At 46.0% G+C, this 20436-nt stretch overlaps 1 protein-coding gene across 3 annotated transcripts in view; it reads right to left on the reverse strand.

The window, feature by feature from the left end:
* Nucleotides 1-20436, reverse strand: part of PHF23 (PHD finger protein 23) — a 144096-nt gene that overhangs the window by 61545 nt on the left and 62115 nt on the right. For all 3 annotated transcript variants that reach the window (XM_044076706.1, XM_044076707.1, XM_044076708.1), the window contains exons 2-3: nt 14249-14280; nt 13400-13492 (exon numbers count right to left, since the gene is read on the reverse strand). In XM_044076706.1, the coding sequence (XP_043932641.1) occupies nt 13400-13492; nt 14249-14280 (125 nt within the window). The remainder of the gene's footprint in view (nt 1-13399; nt 13493-14248; nt 14281-20436) is intronic.

Genomic DNA, 20436 nt, shown 5'->3' on the forward strand with positions numbered 1-20436 from the left:
TAGTAGGTCAGCCTCTGACTACCGATAACATCACTTCAGTGATACTGATCTATTTTCAAAACAAATCTATGTGAAATCAATGTTATACTTTGAAGATTCAGAAATAGAAGTTATGTCCTTACCATAACGTTCCATGTGGAGTGTTCATCTCGCCTTTGTTCTTACACATGGGTTCGGAGCCGATCCTCGGCTCCGTGTCGGCCGCTTGCAAGCTCTGCATCGAGAAGAAGCTAGAGACAACCTAATACCCACAATCCCCCTCTGCCTTTACCTCAGATCTAGTTTGCAAGCAAACCAGTAGTCAGAGAGAGAGCACACTCATGCCAATATCCCATATGTACAGAAACTAAGAGTCTATATATATATATATATATATATATATATATATATATATATATATATATATATATATATACCTATACACACATATATATATATATACACATGTCAACTATATACACAACAACTGCAATGCAGAAGCATAATGCCCCAGACCAGGCGCCAAACTGAACGTTCTTCCTAAGGGCGGGAGGGTGGGAATGTAAGAACAAAGGCGAGATGAACACTCCACATGGAATGTTATGGTAAGGACATAACTTCTATATGTGATAGTGTTCAATCTCGCCGTTTGTTCTTACACATGGGTAGCGTCCCTAGCGCCTTGTTCCTGAGGAACTCACGGAAGGACATTCTTGAGCACAGTGGAACCAAAGGTTGCCCTGTCCCTAGAAACTTTGTCTACCTTATAATGAGAAATGAATGTATGTGGCTTAGACCAAGTAGCAGCCGCACAAATAGCGTCTAGTGGTAGGCGGGCTGCATGAGCCAGGGATGTGTCCACTGACCTTGTGGAATGTCCTTTGGGTTTGTGCAAAAGAGTTTGATTTGAAGAATCATAGACATAGATGATACAATCAGTTAACCACTTAGAAAGAGTTATTTTGGTAACCGGTACTCCTTTCCTGTTATCAGCAAAGGCTACAAAAAGTTGATCAGATTTTCTGTGATCTTTTGTTCTCTCCAAGTAAAACCTTAGCTGTCTGTGAACATCTAATTTGTGCAATATATACTCCATTTTATTGGAGTGATTCTTGAAGAAAGTGGGTAATTCAATGGACTGATTAATATTATTAATAGAACAAACTTTAGGAAGGAAGGATGAATTAGTGCGAAGAGAAACTCTGTCAGAGTGAAAGATCAAATAAGGGTGCTTAATGGAGAGAGCTTGAAGTTCAGATACTCGCCTAGCGGATGTAATGGCTACCAAAAAGAGAGTCTTCCATGACAAAAATTTCAATGGGCAAGAGGAGGCTGGTTCAAAGGGGGGCAGCAGCATTAACTTAGATAACAATAAGTTTAGACTCCAAGGTGACGTAGGAGATCTAATTGGTGGTCTAATATGAAAAGCCCCTTTTAAAAAGGCTTTACAAAGTCTGTGGGCCATAACAGGAGCCCCACATTCTTCCACATGGAAATTAGAAATGGCAGCCAATTGAACTCTTAATGTGGCAGGAGAAGCACCCTGATGGAACAATTCTGTTAAAAACTCTAATATTTTATTCAAAGGAGCTATGACAGGGTCCACTTGCTGTGTATTCGCCCAGAATACAAAGCGCTTCCATTTACTAGTATATGTTTTAGTAGTGGAAGCTTTATGAGAAGCCACTAAAATATTCTGAACTGCAGGCGAAAGAAGATCAGACCTGGCTAAGTTGGGAATTGGAGCAGCCAAGCTGCTAGATGGAGGGAGAAGAGCGAGGGGTGGGGAGCCCCTGACGAGTGAGTCAATAGATCTGGCTCTGGGTCCAGGATCCAGGGTCCCCGAATGCAGTGTGTCATGAGGAAGGGAAACCAAATTTGACGAGGCCAGAATGGGGCAATGAGGATTATTGTCCTGTGTAGGTTTTTGGCTTTCTGGAGAAACTTTGATATCAGGGGGAAGGGAGGAAATGCGTACAGGAGTCCCGGGGGCCAATCGTGAATCAGTGCGTCCCTGGGGACTTCCCTGGAGGGGGTAATAGGGCAAAGTAGCTCCTGCATTTGGCATTCATTGGAGACGCAAACAGATCGCAGGAAGGCTGGCCCCACGTGCGAAAAATCTTTTTCGCAACTGACTGTTTAGGGACCACTCGTGCGGTAACAGTATTGCTCTGCTCAGCCTGTCGGCTATGACGTTGGATGACCCCGGGATGTGCGTTGCTATCAGAAAGCGACCCGTGGACTCCGCCCATTGCCAGATTCTCATGGCCTCTCTGCATAGCTGATAGGACTTGGTTCCCCCTTGCTTGTTTATGTACCAGACTACCGACATGTTGTCCGTCTGAACTGCAATAGTTCCTACAGGAAGAAGGGGAGCAAAGTGTTGCAACGCTAGAAACACTGCCCTCAACTCTAGAACATTGATATGCAGATTGTACTCTAAATTGGTCCATTCGCCTTGGACTGTCTGTCCCTGAAAGATGCCCCCCCACCCTATCAGGGAAGCGTCCGTGGTCACCGTAACTGTAGGCGTGGGTAGCACAAATGGTCTCCCCTTGGAAAGGTTGCACGTCTGAAGCCACCAGTTTAGGTGTGTTTTGCATGTGTTCGTTATAAGAATCTCGTGTGTTAGAGGTAGTTGTTGGAACGACCATTGTGCAAACAGTAGCCATTGTAGGACTCTCATGTGCAGTCTTCCCAAGGGTATTGCAATAAGAGAAGCTGACATGAGTCCCAAAACCTTCAGTACTAGTTTTGCTGGGGATTTCCTGGACAAGAGAAGAAGACGTATGTGAGTCTGAAGTGAAAGTATCCTTTCTGGAGGAAGTCTTAGAATTAACTGATGTGTATTTAATTCCGCTCCTATGAATAAGATACTCTGTGATGGCTGTAGTAAGGATTTTCCAGTTTACGGAAATTCCTAGGTGAATACACAGTTGAAGAGTATAGTCTCTGGCCTGTACTAGTTGACGCTGGGTGGTGGCAGAAAGGAGCCAGTCGTCCAGATACGGAAACACCTGGAATCCTTGGCGTCTCAAGTGAGACGCTACCACTGCCATGCATTTGGTGAAGACCCTGGAGGCTGAGGTCAGACCAAAGGGCAGGGCTCGAAACTGAAAGTGACTGGCACCCAGCCGGAAGCGCAAATGATCTCTGGATGCCCTGGCCATTTTGATATGGTAGTATGCATCCTTCAGATCTATTGAGCACATCCAGTCGTCCTTCTGTAAGAATGGAAGGATCGATTGAAGCGTGACCATTCGGAACTTTTCTTTCTTGACGAAGGTATTGAGGTCGCTTAGGTCCAGAATGGGCCTCCAGTCTCCTGTTTTCTTTGGAACTAAAAAGAACCTTGAGTAAGTCCCGAATCCTTTCTGGTCCGCTGGGACTGGTTGGATGACTTTTTTCTAGCAGCTTTGAAATTTCTATAGCTGCTGGCTCTCGCAGATGGGGCGGTACATCTGGGAGACTTTTCTTTGGAATGGGATGGGAAAGAAATGGTATATTGTAACCTCTGGTAACCACGCTTTTTACCCACTTGTCCTGTAGTTGTGTTTTGCCAGGCCTGAGGGTATAAAGCTAAGCGACCCCGAGTGCCTGCAGAGCAGGACAGTCGGGCCTCCTCTCAGGAGTGCTGGAAAGGTTTACCAGGGAGTGTATCCCTGTCACCTTGATTCTGCGGACCCCCTCTGCCGCCAGGGCGGCGTCTTCCACCTCTGCCCCCTCCTCTGCCTCTAGAAGGGGCATCACCCTGTGTGCCTGGGAAAGATCCTTGGGGTTTTCGAAACCACATTTTTCCACCACGTTGCCCTTTGGGGTACGGTCTGGTTGGGGTGGAAAACGGACTCCGACGGCAGACAGAGTCTTTCCCTCCTGCTCACACCGGGTAAGGGTCTCCTTTACTTTGGGGCCAAAAAGAGTGGCACCGTCAAATGGGGCGTTAGTAGAGGAAGACTTGAAGGCTTCCGCAAATGAACATAAGCGCATCCAGGATTGTCTGCGAAGAGCAATCGCTGAAGCTGCTGCCCTACTCGAACCTTCGGCTGCGTAAGAGATCAGCCTCATGGACGAGTTCACAATGGATGTAAGGGTATTAAGCTGCGCTGTCACTTTCTCTGAGACAGCAGCATCTGTAGTACCCTGGAGGGTATCTCCCAACTCTTTGACTAGATCCCTCTGTAGTCGTGTAAAGTGGGTCAAATAGTTTAGGGATCGCATGGAAAAAGCCGCTGAACTAAAAATGCGCTTCCCATACCTGTCCATAGTCCTAGAACCTTTATTAGGGGGATGGACAGATGAGGAAGATTCCGACATCTCCTTTTTCGTGGCTGCTGCCACCACCATAGCGTCAACTGGAACTCCTTTTGTCAAGTAAGCTTTGTCCTGGGGTGCAGTAATATACTTATTGGGCTTCCTAGGGACTGGTTCCACTGTGTCAGGAGCCTCCCACGCCCTTCGAGCAATAAGTTCCATTAATTCATCGAAGGGCGGAGTGACCCAGGAGGAGGAAGGGCGAGCACCGAATGCCTTCAGCAAGACTGACTCATCCTCAGAAGGGGGAAGGGACTGCCAGTCACCTCTCTGTTTCAGGATCTCCAATATGTCAGAAAAAGAGACATCTTCTGAAGGTGACTTAGGGGACCCTTCTGACTCATCCAAGTCAGTATCGGATGTCAAAGATTCTTGTGGAGAATCTAAGTGTCTCCTCTTACACAACCTTTTCCTAGGGACTTCTTCGTGGGGAGCATCCGAAGAAGCCTCCGAGGAAGGGGTGGCTGAGACACCGGTGCTCGACGCTTGGTTGTAGCCGTGGGTGCAGAGGAGGATAACGGCCCTTTATGGGGAGGAGAGGTTGCTTCTACTGATGTGGTTGTCTGGGTAGACAACACCTTCCTCATGAGATCGAAAGCCCCCGGGTCCCGAGTCGAAGAATCTCCCAGTTCCGAAGAAATGGGAAGAATCCCTGAGACAGGCACCGAAGGCATCGACCCAGAGGACGGAGCCGAATCGATCCGCGCCGAGGCCCCGAGGGGAAGAGTCGGAACCGAACCGTCGGTTCGACTCTCGGCCCCGGAACCAAGGACAGATAGTCGGCTCCGAGACTCCGGTACCGGGTCCGACGGAGTCGAGGTGAGGGGAACAGACCGAGAAAAGGACGGTTCTGGACCCAAGGGCTCCACAATCAGAAGATCAACCTCTTCCGGCTCCAAAGACTGGACAGGTCTCTGAGGAGGAATGGATGGAGACAATGGAAGGCCTTCAAGTTTCGACACCAACTGGGTGGAAACCGAAATAAGTTTGGATAGGGCCGAATGCTCCAATAACTTCTGCACCACACGATCCACATAGACATCGGAGAGCTTAGAAGAAGAACGGGTCGAAGGAACCGAAGACGGAGCCGACCTCAATAGAGTCGAGGAGGGAGCTCCATCACCGGTTCCAAGACTCGAGGCTCAGGAACTGATACCAGTTGAACACTCGGCCCAAGTCTGTGGAACCGGTGATCTAACTTTCGAAGAGCTCGGAGCCGATGACTTGGGCTCCGACGTCTAAGATTCCTTCGAGGATTTGGATGCCTGGTCTGAAGCATCCAGAGCCTCCTGAAAGGAAGGTTTTAATAACCCCCTGTCCATGAGTTTCCTGCGCCTATCTGTCATGACCCTCCCACTAAAAGAGTGACAAATTGAACAGTCCTCTTGTAAGTGGAGAGGGCCAAGGCAGTAGACACAGGAACTATGGTTGTCAGTAACTGACATTTTTTGGCCACACTGGCAACGTTTAAAGCCTGATTTAATTTTTTCAGACATCTTACAGGTAAGAGAAAAAGTCAAGTCCAGTAGAGAGACAAATCCAGTAGAAACAAAGTCGAATCCGATATAAAGTCAGTCCTGTTGTCAAATTTTAAGTAAGGGGTGGAAGGCCCCGAAAACCTTAACCAGTTTAAGTAAACTTAACGGTACCGAGAATTAACCTTACCACACACACATACACAATGCCTACCAAAAAGTACTTTTAGAACAAATTCTACTTCAAATATAACAAAATAAGTTATATCTTATCTGAAGTCGCTCGAGCTAGATCCCAGTGATGCGAACGCAGCAGCGGCAAACTAGATCTGAGGTAAAGGCAGAGGGGGATTGTGGGTATTAGGTTGTCTCGAGCTTCTTCTCGATGCAGAGCTTGCAAGCGGCCGACACGGAGCCGAGGATCGGCTCCGAACCCATGTGTAAGAACAAACGGCGAGATTGAACACTATCACATCTTGCGTTATCTGCTGTGGTGATGTTAGAATACTTTTTAATACGAATTATGCCCTCAAATGGGAAGACGGCATCAGAGAGAAGACATTTTTTCCCCTTGGCTACCCTGTTTTCTTAAAAAAAAGTGCAACCTCCCATATCCTTTTAATTTGCTCACCATCAAGAAAAACTTGATTCATTAGTTCGAGGACTTGCTTTCACTCACAAAAGCATGGCTTTTGAATTTGTGAATGTTGCAAATGGAGCTGTAGGGTTTTGTAGGACTTCAACTATGAACATTCACCACTTAGTCCCATTTTTGCGATTTTTCCAGTTTGTAGCAGAGGGTCCAAAAATAAAGTTAGCAGACAACATGTTCAGCTATAAAGCATAATATACAATGCAATTACTATTTTTTTTTTTTTTTTTTTTTTTTAAAAGAAAAAGTTAACCAGTTCTTAAACTTATCAAAAGGAAGTGGACATCCGTATTAAAATTTCTACAAAGAAATGCAACATTATGTGGTGGAAAGGGTCATGCGTAACTGAAGGAACAGGAAGGCATCTTAACAGAAAAAGCAAGAGAGTTGCACAAACATATGAAAGACCCAAGATGATGTCAAAGTGGTTGTAAACACTCTCACAAACAAAAATATTAGATAAAAAACAGGCCAACTTCACTTTATCTTAGGAACTCTGGCACCTTTGCCCAACGATTTCAATAACTACAACATTCATTTCTTCAGTGTCACTCTTATGACACATACTAGGACTAACATGATTGGTCTTTCTTAAACAGCCTCCCAAATAATTAAAGCCAACTGGTCAAGCTTCAGAAACACTGGGGAGTGCTAGCCTCGCTCTCTTCACCCATTATACTCTGTCGACAAGATCTCTCTCCAGATCTCATCAAGCCACATTAATGTGAACAACCATTTATAAAGTTAGATTCGAGGGGAGGGAGCATGGACATGTTGAGGGAACTATAAAGGCATATGACAGCACTTTCAGTGAGCGGACATCAAAAAACAAATTTTGCTGAGAGCCACTTTCAGTGGTTAACTGATTACGGACTTCCTCCACTGCTGCAAAACCTTGATGTTGGTCTAAATCTAGGGGTGGGAAAGTACAGTTTTGTACCTACCATAAATGTAGATGTCCGAACTGGATAGCATCTGCAGTCATAACAAGTGGGTTGTCCTGTCGTCAGGCAGCCCTGCAGTCGGCCGGATTCCAAAGTCCGGGTCCGGCTTCGGCTGATGTCGCACTCCACCCGACGTCATCTCTGTTGGTCTTCGGGTATAAAAGCATCAGCCGACGCCATTTTCCTCAGTGTTTCTTGCCCCAGATGCCAGTAGCCCTCTTGCAGGCTAAAAATTTGGATAGATGCCAATGTTTCCAAATAGATAGAGGTAAACACAGCAATAAGCATATATGTACATATATACAAACAAATACACCATAAAGACTCCCCAACAGCTAGCTATTAGGAGGGTAAACACCCTAGGAGTACCACAGAGGGAAGGAGGAGGTAATCCTGACTGCAGATGCTATCCAGTTCGGACATCTACATTTATGGTAGGTACAAAACTGTACTATGTCCTTCATGGATGCATCTGCAGTCATAACAAGTGGGTAGAATACCATAGCCAACTAGGGAGGAGGATAAAAGTAGATTATGGTGTGTTTAGGATTCCTTGCAGTACAGCAGTGGCAAACCCTGCTCGATCTGGAATATAGAGGCAAATTATAATGCTTGGCAAATGTATGCACGGAGGTCCAAGTAGCCTCAATAATGTCTTTGGTTGCCACTCCTCGTAAGAAGGCTGTGGTAGTGGCTGTTGCCCTTGTAGAATGAGGTCTTATGTTCTGTGGAATTGGTTTTCCATGGAAGGAGTAACAGTATCGTATGCAATTTCCTATCCATTTGGAGATTGTCTGTTTCGAAATAGCTTTTCCTTCCCTTCCTGTTGCATAGGCTACAAAAGTTGGCCAGTCTTTCTGCTATTTTTTGTTCTGTCCAAGTAGTAGCGTAGCTGTCTATGTACATCCAAGGTATGCAGTATGCTTGCCCCTCTGTTTTGTGGGTTGGGAAAGAAGGTAGGTAGGTGGATTGCCTGGTTTAAAGACACTCTGGATACCACCTTGGGCATAAATGTAGGATTAGTCCTCATGGACACTCTGTCTTGGTGGAAGATTAGGAAGGGTTGCACTGCCATTAAGGCCTGTAGTTCTGAAACCCTCCTTGCTGAAGGAATTGCCAGTAGGAAAGCAGTTTTCCATGACAGGTGTTGTAGGTCTGCTGTTGCTGCTGGTTCAAAGGGTGACAGTGTCAACTTTTCTAGCACAAAGTTTAAATCCCAAGCTGGTAATGGTGGTTTCCTTGGAGGTTTTACATTCTTGATTCCTCTGAGGAACTGCCTGAGCAAAGGGTGCGAAAAACAGGTGGATCAAAGCTGTATTCTGCTGAAATAGCTGATGCATGTATCTTGATGGAGGAGTAGGACAGGCCTGAATGAAGAAGTTCGCCAGATACTCCAGAATGTTAGGCATATCTATGTTTGACACATCTTTTCCTCTTTCCGTACTCCAAATGACAAACCTTTTCCATTTTCCAGCATAGTTCCTTCTTGTTGAAGGTCTGCGTGCTTCAAGAATAATGTCTTTGACTCTTTGGGAAAGTTCTGGATTAGCTGCTGCTATGTGATGTTCCATGCAGTCAGTTGCAGCGTTTTTAGGTTTGGATGTATGATGCTGTAGTTGTTCTGAGTTAACATCAAAGGCATCAGGGGTATTGGCCACATATTGTTCCGAGACATGCTCTTCAGTAGTGGGTACCAGTGTTGTCTGGGCCAGTTTGGAGCTATCAGGATTATCCTTGGACGTTCTTCCTTGATTTAGTAGTACCTTGTGTATCAAAGGAAGAGGTGGGAATGCATATGCTGTTAGGCCTTTCCAGTTGAAGGAGAGTGAGTCCACTTTCCATGCTAGTGGGTGGAATGTCCTTGTGCAGAATTTTTTGAGCTGGTGATTGAGAGGTGATGCGAATAGGTCTATCTGTGGCATTCCCCATTTCTTCGAGATGGTCTTGAAGATGTCCGGGTGCTGCTTCCATTCGTGGGCATCCGAAGTGGTTCTGCTTAATATGTCTGCTAGAGTATTGTCTTTCCCCGGTACAAATATTGCCTGTAACTGAATGTTGTAGCTGAGTGCCAGGGTCCACAGCTCCAAGGTCATTCTGCATAGGGGTATGAATGAGTGCCTCCCTGTTTGTTGATGTACCACATGACTGTGGTGTTGTCTGTCCTTATCATCAACTGGCCCTCTTTGAGAAATGGTTTGAACTTTTGGATTGCCAGTTTTACTGCCAGCATTTCTTTTAGATTGATGTGCAGGTGAAGTTGATCCTGTGTCCACAATCCTTGCACGCATTTGTCCAGCATGTGGGCCCCCATCCTAGGTCTGAAGCGCCTGTTGTGATGGTCTGGCTTGGTTGACATCTGCGAAAGGGTAGGCCTGGGTTTGACTGGCATGCCTGAGCCCACCATAGGAACTCCTGTTTTAAGCATGGAATTAGTGGGATTTCTGTTTCTAGACTGTGTCTGTGTTGGGACCATAAATTCTTTAGGTACCACTGTAGTTTCCTCATATGTAGTCTGGCAAATGGGACCAAGATTATGCATGATGCCATGAAGCCCAAGGCCTGCAGAACTTTTCTTGCTGTTAACTTGTTCAGTTTTGTTAGTGCCAAGAAGTAAAGAGGAAGTTCTTTTGTTTTTCTGTAGTCAGGAATGCCATTTGTTGTACTGTGTCCAATTCGCCCAAGAATGTCCTTGTTTGGGATGGTATCAGCCTTGACTTTTGTAAATTGACTGTGTATCCCAGTCCTTGTAGCAAGTAAATGACCCTTTGTAAATCTGTTGTCAGCTTGCTTTTGTTGTCCCTTGTAGCAGGCAGTCGTCCAGGTATGGGTAAATTTGAATTCCCTGTAGTCTGCAATGGCGATTACTGATGCCAGGCATTTTGTGAATACTCTGGGCTTAGTAGATAAGCCAAAGGGCAATGCTGAGAATTGATAGTGCTCTGATCCCGCAAGAAATCTGAGGTATCTTCTGCAGATTGGTCGAATGGGGACGTGCAGGTATGCCTCCTTGAGATCTAGAGTTACCAGCCAAGACTCCTTGCCCAGCATGGGAAGAAGTTGCTGTAGGGTCAGCATTTTGAATTTTGGGACAATGATGTATGTATTTAAGGTGGACAGGTCGAGAATTGGTATCCAACTTTTTTCCTTTCTTGGAACTAGGAATAGTCTGGAGTAGAACCCCTTTCCTTGTTCTGCTGTTGGCACTCTTTCCACAGCTCTCATGTTTGCTAACTCCATTATCTGGCTTAAGAGCCTCTGTTTTTGATTTGGAGGTAGATTTGGCATTCCTCTTTGACTGGTAAAGTGTGGAAGTGAAACCGGTAACCTTGATCTATGGTTTGTAAAATCCACTTGTCTTTTGTTATGTAGTGCCAGTTCTTTGAAAATAAGGTTAACTTTCCGCCAAGAGGAGCTGCTATTTGTTCCCTGGTAGGCGGATTTAGGAGTAAGTCACTGTGGTTGTGCTGATGTAGTGGCAGTGGCTGTGTCTGTGCCTCTGTTGTTACCTTGCCACTGTCGTCCTCTGTAGGCACCTCCTCTGGATTGGTTTCTGCCTCTGGAACGTCTATTCCTGCCCCTTTGAAATTTTGTGGAGTCAGGAAAGGACCAATTTTTGGCAGGCCAGTTCCTGCTAAACCTTGGGGGTTGAACCTGCAAGAAATCTTTAACAGTTTGAACAGATTTTGCCTTTTCTTCCATTTTCTTCATAACCTGCTGGGCAGGTGTACCAAACAAACTTGTCTTGTCCATAGGAGCATCTAGCAACTTAGCTTTAACATGATCCGTAAAGCTTGTTCCTTTAGCCATGCATGCCTTCTTATCACTGTGCCTGTCATGGCTGATCTAAATGAAGCCTCCAGTGCATCATAGCCACATTTTAAGGAATGGTTGCTAACCTGTTGTATGTTATTTACCATCTCTAATACATATTTCTTATCAAGAGATTCATCAGTGGTTAGTTTTTAGTTAACTGATCAAGCATAAACTCTTGGTATTGTATCATGTGAAACTGACAGTTTAAAGCTCTAGCTGAGAGAGTAGCTGAAGTGTAGACCTTTTACCCCATCTGTCTAGTGACCTTGCTTCCCTTTCAGAAGGAATAGGGTTTTAGCTGTGGTCGCGGCTACTGCCTTGGGACCCTGGGATATAGTTTCTGGGTCTGCAAGTGGGGCCTTGTAAAGGTGGTGATGAGTATCTGGCACCCTGTAAAATCTGTCTGGTTTGGCAGGGGCTGGGGTAAAGAATCTGGAGCGGAGCAAACATCATTGAAAGCATCATCCACCACAGAGAGAACAGGAGGTATAGCTAAGGGCCTGTGCTGTGGGAGGTGCAGAAAGGTCCCAAGTCTTTTTCTGGAGTCTGAAAAATCCTGTTGCTGCCATTGGAACTGTTCTCGCATGGCATGCAAGGTTTCCCCAAAGGAGAATTCTTCTGGTGGGGAAGCAGCTGGAATGGATTCTTCAGCATCAGAGTCTTCAAAATTGGAGAAGGGAGCCTCAGGCTGGTCAGTTATGTCTGATTCATCAGCAGAATCATCAGAAGACACTGGCTCAGGGGGGCTCTGCCCTAGGTCTCTTCTCTGGGGCTGAGAGGCCCTGTCTGGGTGAGATTGAGATCCTCTAATTAAAGAAATTAAATCTTCTGCCAAAGAAAGCATTTGAGAACTAGAAGAGGGCCTGGATGTGGGGGTTTAACCGCACTGTTTTAGTAGTCTTGGCTGCTTTAGCCCTGGCGAAGGCCTTAATGGACATGGCAGCTGGAGGCCTAGCAGCACCACGTGCTGGGGTAGAGACATCCAAGGGATGGTGTCTGATAAGTCAACCACCGTAGTGGGTAAAATTTCTGAGGTCGATTCAAGAGTTGTAGCAGGGGCCTCAGTTGTAAGAAAAGATTCAGCTGTACTTTGAGCAGTTTTCTCGGTTTCGCCGAAACAGAGACACTCGTTTGCTTTACCGTGGTTTCGCCGAAACCGCTGACCGCGAGTGTCGGTCTTTATCTTTGCTTTTGGGGTAGTCGGAGGATCCGACGGCATAATGTACGCAAAATCAGAACCAAAACTGTTCTGCAAACTCCGACCGACGCCTAAGCGCTCGGTTGAAAGAGGCACAGGCCGAACAGGCTGCTACGTCGTGGGCTGGACCTAAACAAGGCAGACAGTAAGAGTGGAAATCTTTATGAGGTATTTGTTTCCCACAGGTTAAACAATTGTTAACTTTTTCTGACATCGGCTGAGGCAAGAAAGAGTCCCCAACGGGTACTTAGCTTTAGAAGTCTTCGAAGTAGTATTCGGTAGAAGTAATCTCTGGATCCGACCGACCGGCACTTGCGAACAGCTTCTGCTTCGGGCGCCACGCGGCAAGAAAGACTGAGGAAAATGGCGTCGGCTGATGCTTTTATACCCGAAGACCAACAGAGATGACGTCGGGTGGAGTGCGACATCAGCCGAAGCCGGACCCGGACTTTGGAATCCTGCCGACTGCAGGGCTGCCTGACGACAGGACAACCCACTTGTTATGACTGCAGATGCATCCATGAAGGACATCATAGTCTCTCACTTGTGATAGCGGGAGTAGGTGTCAGAAGGGTTTTCATTCTTCCCCCTACAGTGGTGGTGCGGAATAGAAATTCCCTATGGTGGAGTTAAGGGGGTAAGAGGGCTGCCCCAATGGTACTGCTGGAGGGTTAGCAGAGACTGGTTTCTGTGCACGCGCGCGTGTGTGTGTGTGTGTGTGGGGGGTCCACGGGGCAGGAGATTCTGATTTTATGTGATGGTGGGATGCAACAGATGTCCATTATTGTGAAAAAATCTTAATTCCATTTTTCCTACTTCAATATTCATCAGTAAATAGTCTCCTAAACAAACTTTGGTATTAGCTCTTTGAAGCTCCACATCTTGCTACCGAAAACTGTTCCACCAGTACATGCAAATCCTCTCAAGCATCACATGTTAAATTCAGAATTTTACACACTTTACACTTTTAAGTCCTCCATCAAAAAGTTGGGGTCCACTTTAAAAAAAAAAAAGTCAAACTTTTTACCTCCTTTGTGGATGGTATGTAGCCAGCATATGCCAAAACAAAACTACAAAATTTGTTGAAATCCTCAACTGTTCGTCTTCGCTTTTCTGGAGGCTGAAATGGAAAGAAAATGCAACACAAAATGGAATATAACATAGTAAGAACTGTTAGCATGTGTATCACAGACAATAGTTTTACACTCAGAGCACAGGGACTTCCCATCAATCCTGAACCAAAAATACCTTCACAGCTACACAGGCCACTCCTCTCAACTGTACATCAATAGGAGGAAGGTTGCCTATTCTGGGTTTTAAACTCTTGTTCCATGCTGTTCAACAATGAAAGGTTTCAACGCATTCATTGCAAAGACTAAAATATGACTAAGTCAGTAATACTGAACTGATTTAATTCATTTAAAACTTCTAAATATAATTAAAGTAACACATTTTAAAATGCTGTGAGCTTCCCAGCTGAAACTTTTAGTGCTCCATTCTGGAAGTAGTGTTTTACATTTTGGAGACTGAAAATTGAGAGCTATGGTAAAGACTATTTACTGCATGCACCCCCAAAAAGTAAGGCATCATATAAAATCCATTAGAGCTCATTGTTACAGTCCCTATGCAATTTCTCTTATAAGAGATAGTAAAATCATGACTCCAACAAAATTACACTTCCAGAATAAAAAAAAGTGTAACAGTAAGGCTCCTGGTTATAGATGCCCCACAAACCAGTAAAGCTAAATAGCACACCACCACAGCACTGTTTTAACATTATAATGTAACGAACTTAAATTTTTGGAAGGAACAAATGTGCAGATCTACTGTTATTCAGAAATCATAGTATGCTGTTATTAAAAGAAAATAAACTTACCTGGGAATCTCGCATCGGATCCTGAAGGGGATCTGCATAACAAGAGAGAGAAAAAGTTAAATCTTAACACAGTCTGGCTATGTGAAATAGTATAAAGTAGATCACCTCCCCCAACTTTACTAGTTTTTCTATCAAGACAGTGCCTCAAACCAAATTAACAAGTTATGTACTCACCATAACGTTCGATCTACGTAGTCCATCTCGCTTCACATTCTTACCTGTTGGTTCGGAGCCGAATATCGGCTCCGACTCTGCCAAACTTTTCTAGCTCGAAGTCTTCTATTGGCTAGGCTAAGCAGGTATCCCATGCTGCACTGCTCCATATCCCTAGATCTAGTTTGCTGCGAACACTCATTCATACCTCATGCATAACAACATCCAGGTAAAGAAGAATAAGCTAAAGGTGAAGGGAACTCTGTAAATAAAAAACCTAACCTCCAGATCTTCCAGGAAGGGGGAAGGTGGGAGGGTAAGTAAGAATGTGAGGCGCGATGGACTACATACATCGAACGTTATGGTGAGTGCATAACTTCTTGATGTTATGTAGTCCAATCTCACCTACATTCTTACCCGTGGGACAGCATCCCTAACACCTGCATCCTGGGTGGCTCATAGGAAAATACTCCTGAGTACTGTGGAACCAAAGGACGACCTGCCCCTAGATACCACGTCCAATTTGTAATGAGTAACAAATGTGCGAAAAGCCCAAGTAGCTGCAGCACAACTATCATCCACAGACAATCTGGCTTGATAGGCTGTAGATGTAGAAACAGCCCAAATAGAGTGAGCCATGACCGGAAACGGCAGGTCTTTTCCTCCTGTGGAGTAAGCAAAAGAGATGCATCTGGATAGAATGATTTTGGAGACGGGGGACCCAATTTTGTTTTCCTAAAAGGAGACAAATAGTTGATTAGACTTTCGGATATCTTTTGTTCGGTGCAGATAGAAACATAACTGTCTGTGTACATCCAATTGATGAAATTTAAATTCTGCCTTGTTTGAAAAATAGGGAAAGAATACTGGTAACTCAATAAATTGATTAAGATTAGATACGGATGCCACTTTAGGAAGAAAAGAGAAACCCTGTCCTTATGGAGATTTGATAGAAAGGGCTTGAATTATTGAAACTCGCCTGGCTGAAGTGATTGCTATTAAAAAGGCAGTTTTCCAGGTCAAGAATTTCAAATCACAAGTAGCTGTAGGCTCGAAAGGTGGTGAAGTAAGGGCTTGTAGAACAAAATTTAGATCCCGGGGCATGATAGGTTCCGAGACCGGAGGGCAGAGTAATAGAGTGCCCTTCAGGAAAGCCTTACAGAGGTCTGTGAGCCATCAGACTAGGCTCATTAGCCACATGAAAGTTAGAAATCGCTGCCAATTGAACTTTTATGGTAGCTGACGCTGAACCCTGAAGGAAAAGCATAGACAAAAACTCCAAGACTGAAGCAATCGGGGCTGTGTAAGGATCAATTCCTTGGGTATGCGCCCAAATAGAAAACCTCCTCCACTTGCTAGAATAAATCTTCCTAGTAGAGGGCTTATGAGAGGAAGATAAAATATGAACTACTTCAGGTGAAAAGTGATGAAGGCTAACCAATGACGGAAGTGGAGCAGCCAGGCTCTCAACCGGAGGGTCCGCAGAGAGGGGTGGAACTGTCCCGACATGTGGGTCAGTAAATCTGGTTGTGGGTACAGAATCCAAGGTGTGTCCACAATGTAGGGGTGGAGAAAGGGGAACCAGACTTGACGAGGCCAGTGTGGAGCAATCAGAATCATTCTGCTTCCCAAGGATTGTGCTTTCTGAATCACTTTTGATAGCAAGTGAAACGGAGGGAAAGCATAAAGCAGACCGGAGGGCCAATCGTGAACTAGAGCGTCCCTGGGTGACTCCCCCTGTGGGGGGATCAGATTGAAGTAGCTGCTGCATTTGGCATTGAGGGGGCTGGCAAAAAGGTTGCAGCAAGGCTGACCCCATATGCTGAAGATTCATTCTGCAACTAGACGATTCAGGTACCACTCGTAAGGCATCTGAATAGCTCTGCTTAGCCTGTCCGCCATCACGTTGGATTTCTCCAGAATGTGCGTTGCCACCAGAAACCGTTGGGAAGATACTGCCCACTGCCACACTCGCATGGCCTCTCTGTACAGGGGGTAAGATCTGGTTCCCCCCTGCTTGTTCAGACACCACACCACTGACTTGTCAGAGTGTATTGCAATCATCCCTAGAGGTAGAAGGCTCTGAAGTGCCTGCAATGCAAGTAGCACCGCTGTCATCTCTAGGACGTTGATATGCAGATGTATCTCGGGATCTTGTCACGTGCCTTGGACTGTCCTGCCGAGATAATGCCCCCCCACCCCATCTGGGAGGCGTCCGTGGTCACTGTGGCAACCGGGATGGGTGGAACGAAGGGTTTTCCCCTGTCCAGATTGTTGGTGCAAAGCCACCAACTGATATCCTGTTTGCATCTGTCAGTGAGCAAAATAGGGTGAGAAAGTGGAAGTTTTTGGAGAGACCATTGAGCAAAGAGGAGCCATTGAAGAAGTCTCATGTGCAATCTCGCTAGAGGGACCAACATAATTGTTGCTGCCATGGTCCCCAAGAGTTGAAGAACCCATCTTGCCTTCGCTTTCCTCAGGGGCATCAGGGCGTGCACCTGTTGCTGTAAGACTCGGATCCTTTCCGGCGGTAAAAATGCTCGCATTCGAACGGTGTCTAATTCTGCACCTATAAAAGTGACGCGCTGTGAGGGCAACAAGGCAGATTTTTCCCAATTTAGTGTTATGCCCAAATGTTGACAGAGTGATGGTAGCATCCCTAGTTTGGATTAGTAGATGCCTGGTGGGGGCGGTAAGGAGCCAATCTTCCAGATACGGAAACACTTGGAATCCTTGACGTCTCAAGTGAGCAGTCACCGCCGCCATACACTTGGTGAACACCCTGGGGGCTGTGGTGAGACCAAAGGGCAGGGCTCGAAACTGGAAATTACTGGCTCCCAGCCAGAAGCGTAGGTGACGCGTGGATGCCCTGTCCATTTTGACATGGTAGTAAGCATCCTTGAGGTCGATGGAGCACATCCATACCTCTTCGCCCAACAATGGGAGAATCGATTGTAGTGTAACCATATGGAACTTGGACTTCTGTACATAGTTGTTCAGTTGGCTGAGATCTAATACGGGTCTCAGGTCCCCTGTTCTTTTCGGCATCACAGGGCCTCCTTTGGACAAAAACTCCTTAACCGGGGGAGCAGAAAGAAACTTATTGGGATGCCTGGGTACGGGTTCCACAGAATCAAGGTTTTCCCACACTCTCCGACAAATTAAATCCAAGTACTCGAAGGGTGGGGACACCCAGGAGGCGGAGGGCTGTGCACCAAAGGCCTTAAGGAAGACAGACTCCTCCTCAGAGGGGGCTTTGGATGGCCAGTCACCTGTTTGTTTCAATATCACCAGGATGTCAGAGAAGGAAACAGGATTACTTGGGGGACCCCTCCGATTCCTCGAGGTCAGTATTCGAGGTTAGAGGCTCATCCTGGGAGACTATGTGCTTCCTCTTGCACATTTTCTTTCTATGGGGCTCCTCAAGCCCAAGCTCTGAAGGGCCCTCAGAAACTTGAGGACCACTCATGGGGGTATCTCTAGGCCCTGGTGCTCCGCTGTCTACGGATAGGTGGTGATCAGAGGCTCTCACCGGAGTGGTGGGGGACAGAATGATCGACCCACATGATGTAGCCGACAATCTGGCCAGCACAGTCCGCATGGCCTCAAAAGGCAGCTCCCCCCCCCCCAAGAGTCTGAGGACCAGCCAGCCTCAGAGACCATGACAGGAGTCCGGGTTCCTCGAGGCGAGGCACTGCGCGCGAGACTCTGAACCGAAATATGTCCCGAGATGTCCCCCTCGGGCCCGACTGAAGAATCCCAAGTTCCGAACCCTGTGGACGGAGACGACGGGGTCTGAGCAGACGTCGGTACTGATAGGCCCAGGGGGGCTATCGGAACAGACCTAGGAACATCACATGGAGCGGAACACTCTGGTTCCAAAGACAGAGATGCACTCTGAGGAGGAATGATCGAAGAAGGTGTTTGGACGGGCTCAGGAGCAGACTGGGACGGAGCCGAAAACAATTTTTCCAAAACCGGTGACTGTAGGAGCCTCTGCACCACCTATCACCATCCACATCTGAGAGAGTCCTGGAGGACAGAGAGGGAGATCGAGATTTCCTCTCAGGTGAAACTGGTCGATAGGCTCCTAAGAGGTTCCAATATAACTGGAGCCAACGCCGGTTCCATCAACACAAGACACTTCCTGCGGCCCTGAGGACAGTGGAGCAGAGGTCGAAGCAAGTTTTGTGACTTTCTCCGGTGGCTCCGAGGAAACTGAAAGAGCTGGAGATCTCTTTTTTGACTTAGAGGACTTAGATTTAGAACTGGAGGAAGAATCCAGGGCCTCTTCGAACGAGGGTTTCAAGAGTCCCTTTAAAATCAGCTTATCCTTTCTTTCATGGAGCACTCTGGGACTAAAAGCATGGCAGAAGCTGCAGGACTCCTGCAGATGGATTGCTCCCAAGCAATAAACACAAACCGAATGTCCATCAGTGATGGACATCTTGTAACCACACAGAGCACTTTTTAAAACCCGAAGGTTTGTGCTCCTTGGAATCTTTGGACATCTTTCAACAAGTAATCAAAAACTAACACAGCACAAAAGTCACTGTCTGACAAGAAAGGACACAGACACGCAAGCCCCACAAAACACGGGAACAGGTTTTTATAAAGCACAGCACACACACAAACCTCAGATGGAACACGCACTGAGACAGTAAAGGCTAAAAACCTGTAACTAAAACAGTTTGACCATGAATACCAAGGGGAGACTGACACTAAAACCTCTAACTTAAACGGTTTTAGCACAAACACCACAAGACAAGAGGACTAGGGATACCACAAACACTACCGAAACCAATGCAACACCAAATAGAAAATAGCTATCAAAATAGCTTTTTGTTTATAAGTAGTTCTCAGAACAACAAGAAAAAGGGTACTTAGCCACAGCCAAGAGCGAGACCACGTCTGAGCTACACTAGCGGCAAACGAGATCTGGAGGATATGGAGCAGTGCAGCATGGGATACCTGCTTAGCCCAGCCAATAGAAGACTTCGAGCTACAAAAGTTTGGCCGAGTCGGAGCCGATATTCTGCTCCGAACCAACAAGTAAGAATGTAGGCGAGATTGGACTACATAACAGACTATTTCTTTACCAACGCTGCTCATGCTGATTAGTGGCTGTACCTCACAACCTTTTCAGCTCCCATTAGCCACAGCTTTCCCAGGTGTTGGTCAGAGTCTCTCAGTATTACAATACAGGTCTTCAACAGAAGATTAACTTGTTGGCTTATTAGGAGAAGTCACACGTGTCAGAAAGCTACAAACTATGTTCTTGATTTACAAGTTTGTACTATCCAGCTATACAAAATGCTGTGTGATTAACTACCACAAGACATGCATGGAACAAAGTCTGAACCACAGGTATCTTAAGAAGCATGTCAGAAAGGCACCACAGTGTTTTTGGAGTGCAAAAACTGAAGTATCAAGTGAAAGAGCAGTTTTATTGAGAGAGCTGAAAATGCAGAGCATTAACTTCAAAAGTTGACAACGGGTGCAGAAATCTAGCTTAATGAACCAAAAAAACCTTGTGGGGTGTGTGTGGCAACGTTTCTGAACTGCACTGTTCGTCACCTTGATCAGAACGGTGCAGCAAGAAATGAGTCGCATTCTGAAATTTTATGATGACCAGCAGGGCCAAAACAAAAAGAACGGAAGTAAAAACACAAAGATAGTTCCTTCAGCCACTGGGAGGTTACAGTGCCCATTGGATCAGTTCCCCGAGGGAGAAATAGGAAGGGGCTAGCAAAGAGAATACACACAGGGCAACTTCACGTCATAAGAAAAAAGTACTACCCGCGCATCCAACAACTTCAGCTCACTTCTCAAATATGTACATGCCATCAAGCGAGTATCCTGCCCTCCAAACAAATATTCCTTAGCATTCCACTGTACCACTTGTACAATCTTACACTGCAGCCACCTTAAGGCCAGAAGCCCTTTGAAATAACAGCAGATGCTATGGGAGCTGTAGGATAAACAACTGTAAAAACCAGTCTCTGCAGAGACGAGGATGATCAACATGTCTTTGT

The sequence above is a fragment of the Protopterus annectens genome, chromosome 7.part0 (assembly GCF_019279795.1).
Source record: "Protopterus annectens isolate FY-2018-M chromosome 7.part0, PAN1.0, whole genome shotgun sequence".
NCBI classification, from domain to species: Eukaryota; Metazoa; Chordata; order Ceratodontiformes; family Protopteridae; genus Protopterus; species Protopterus annectens.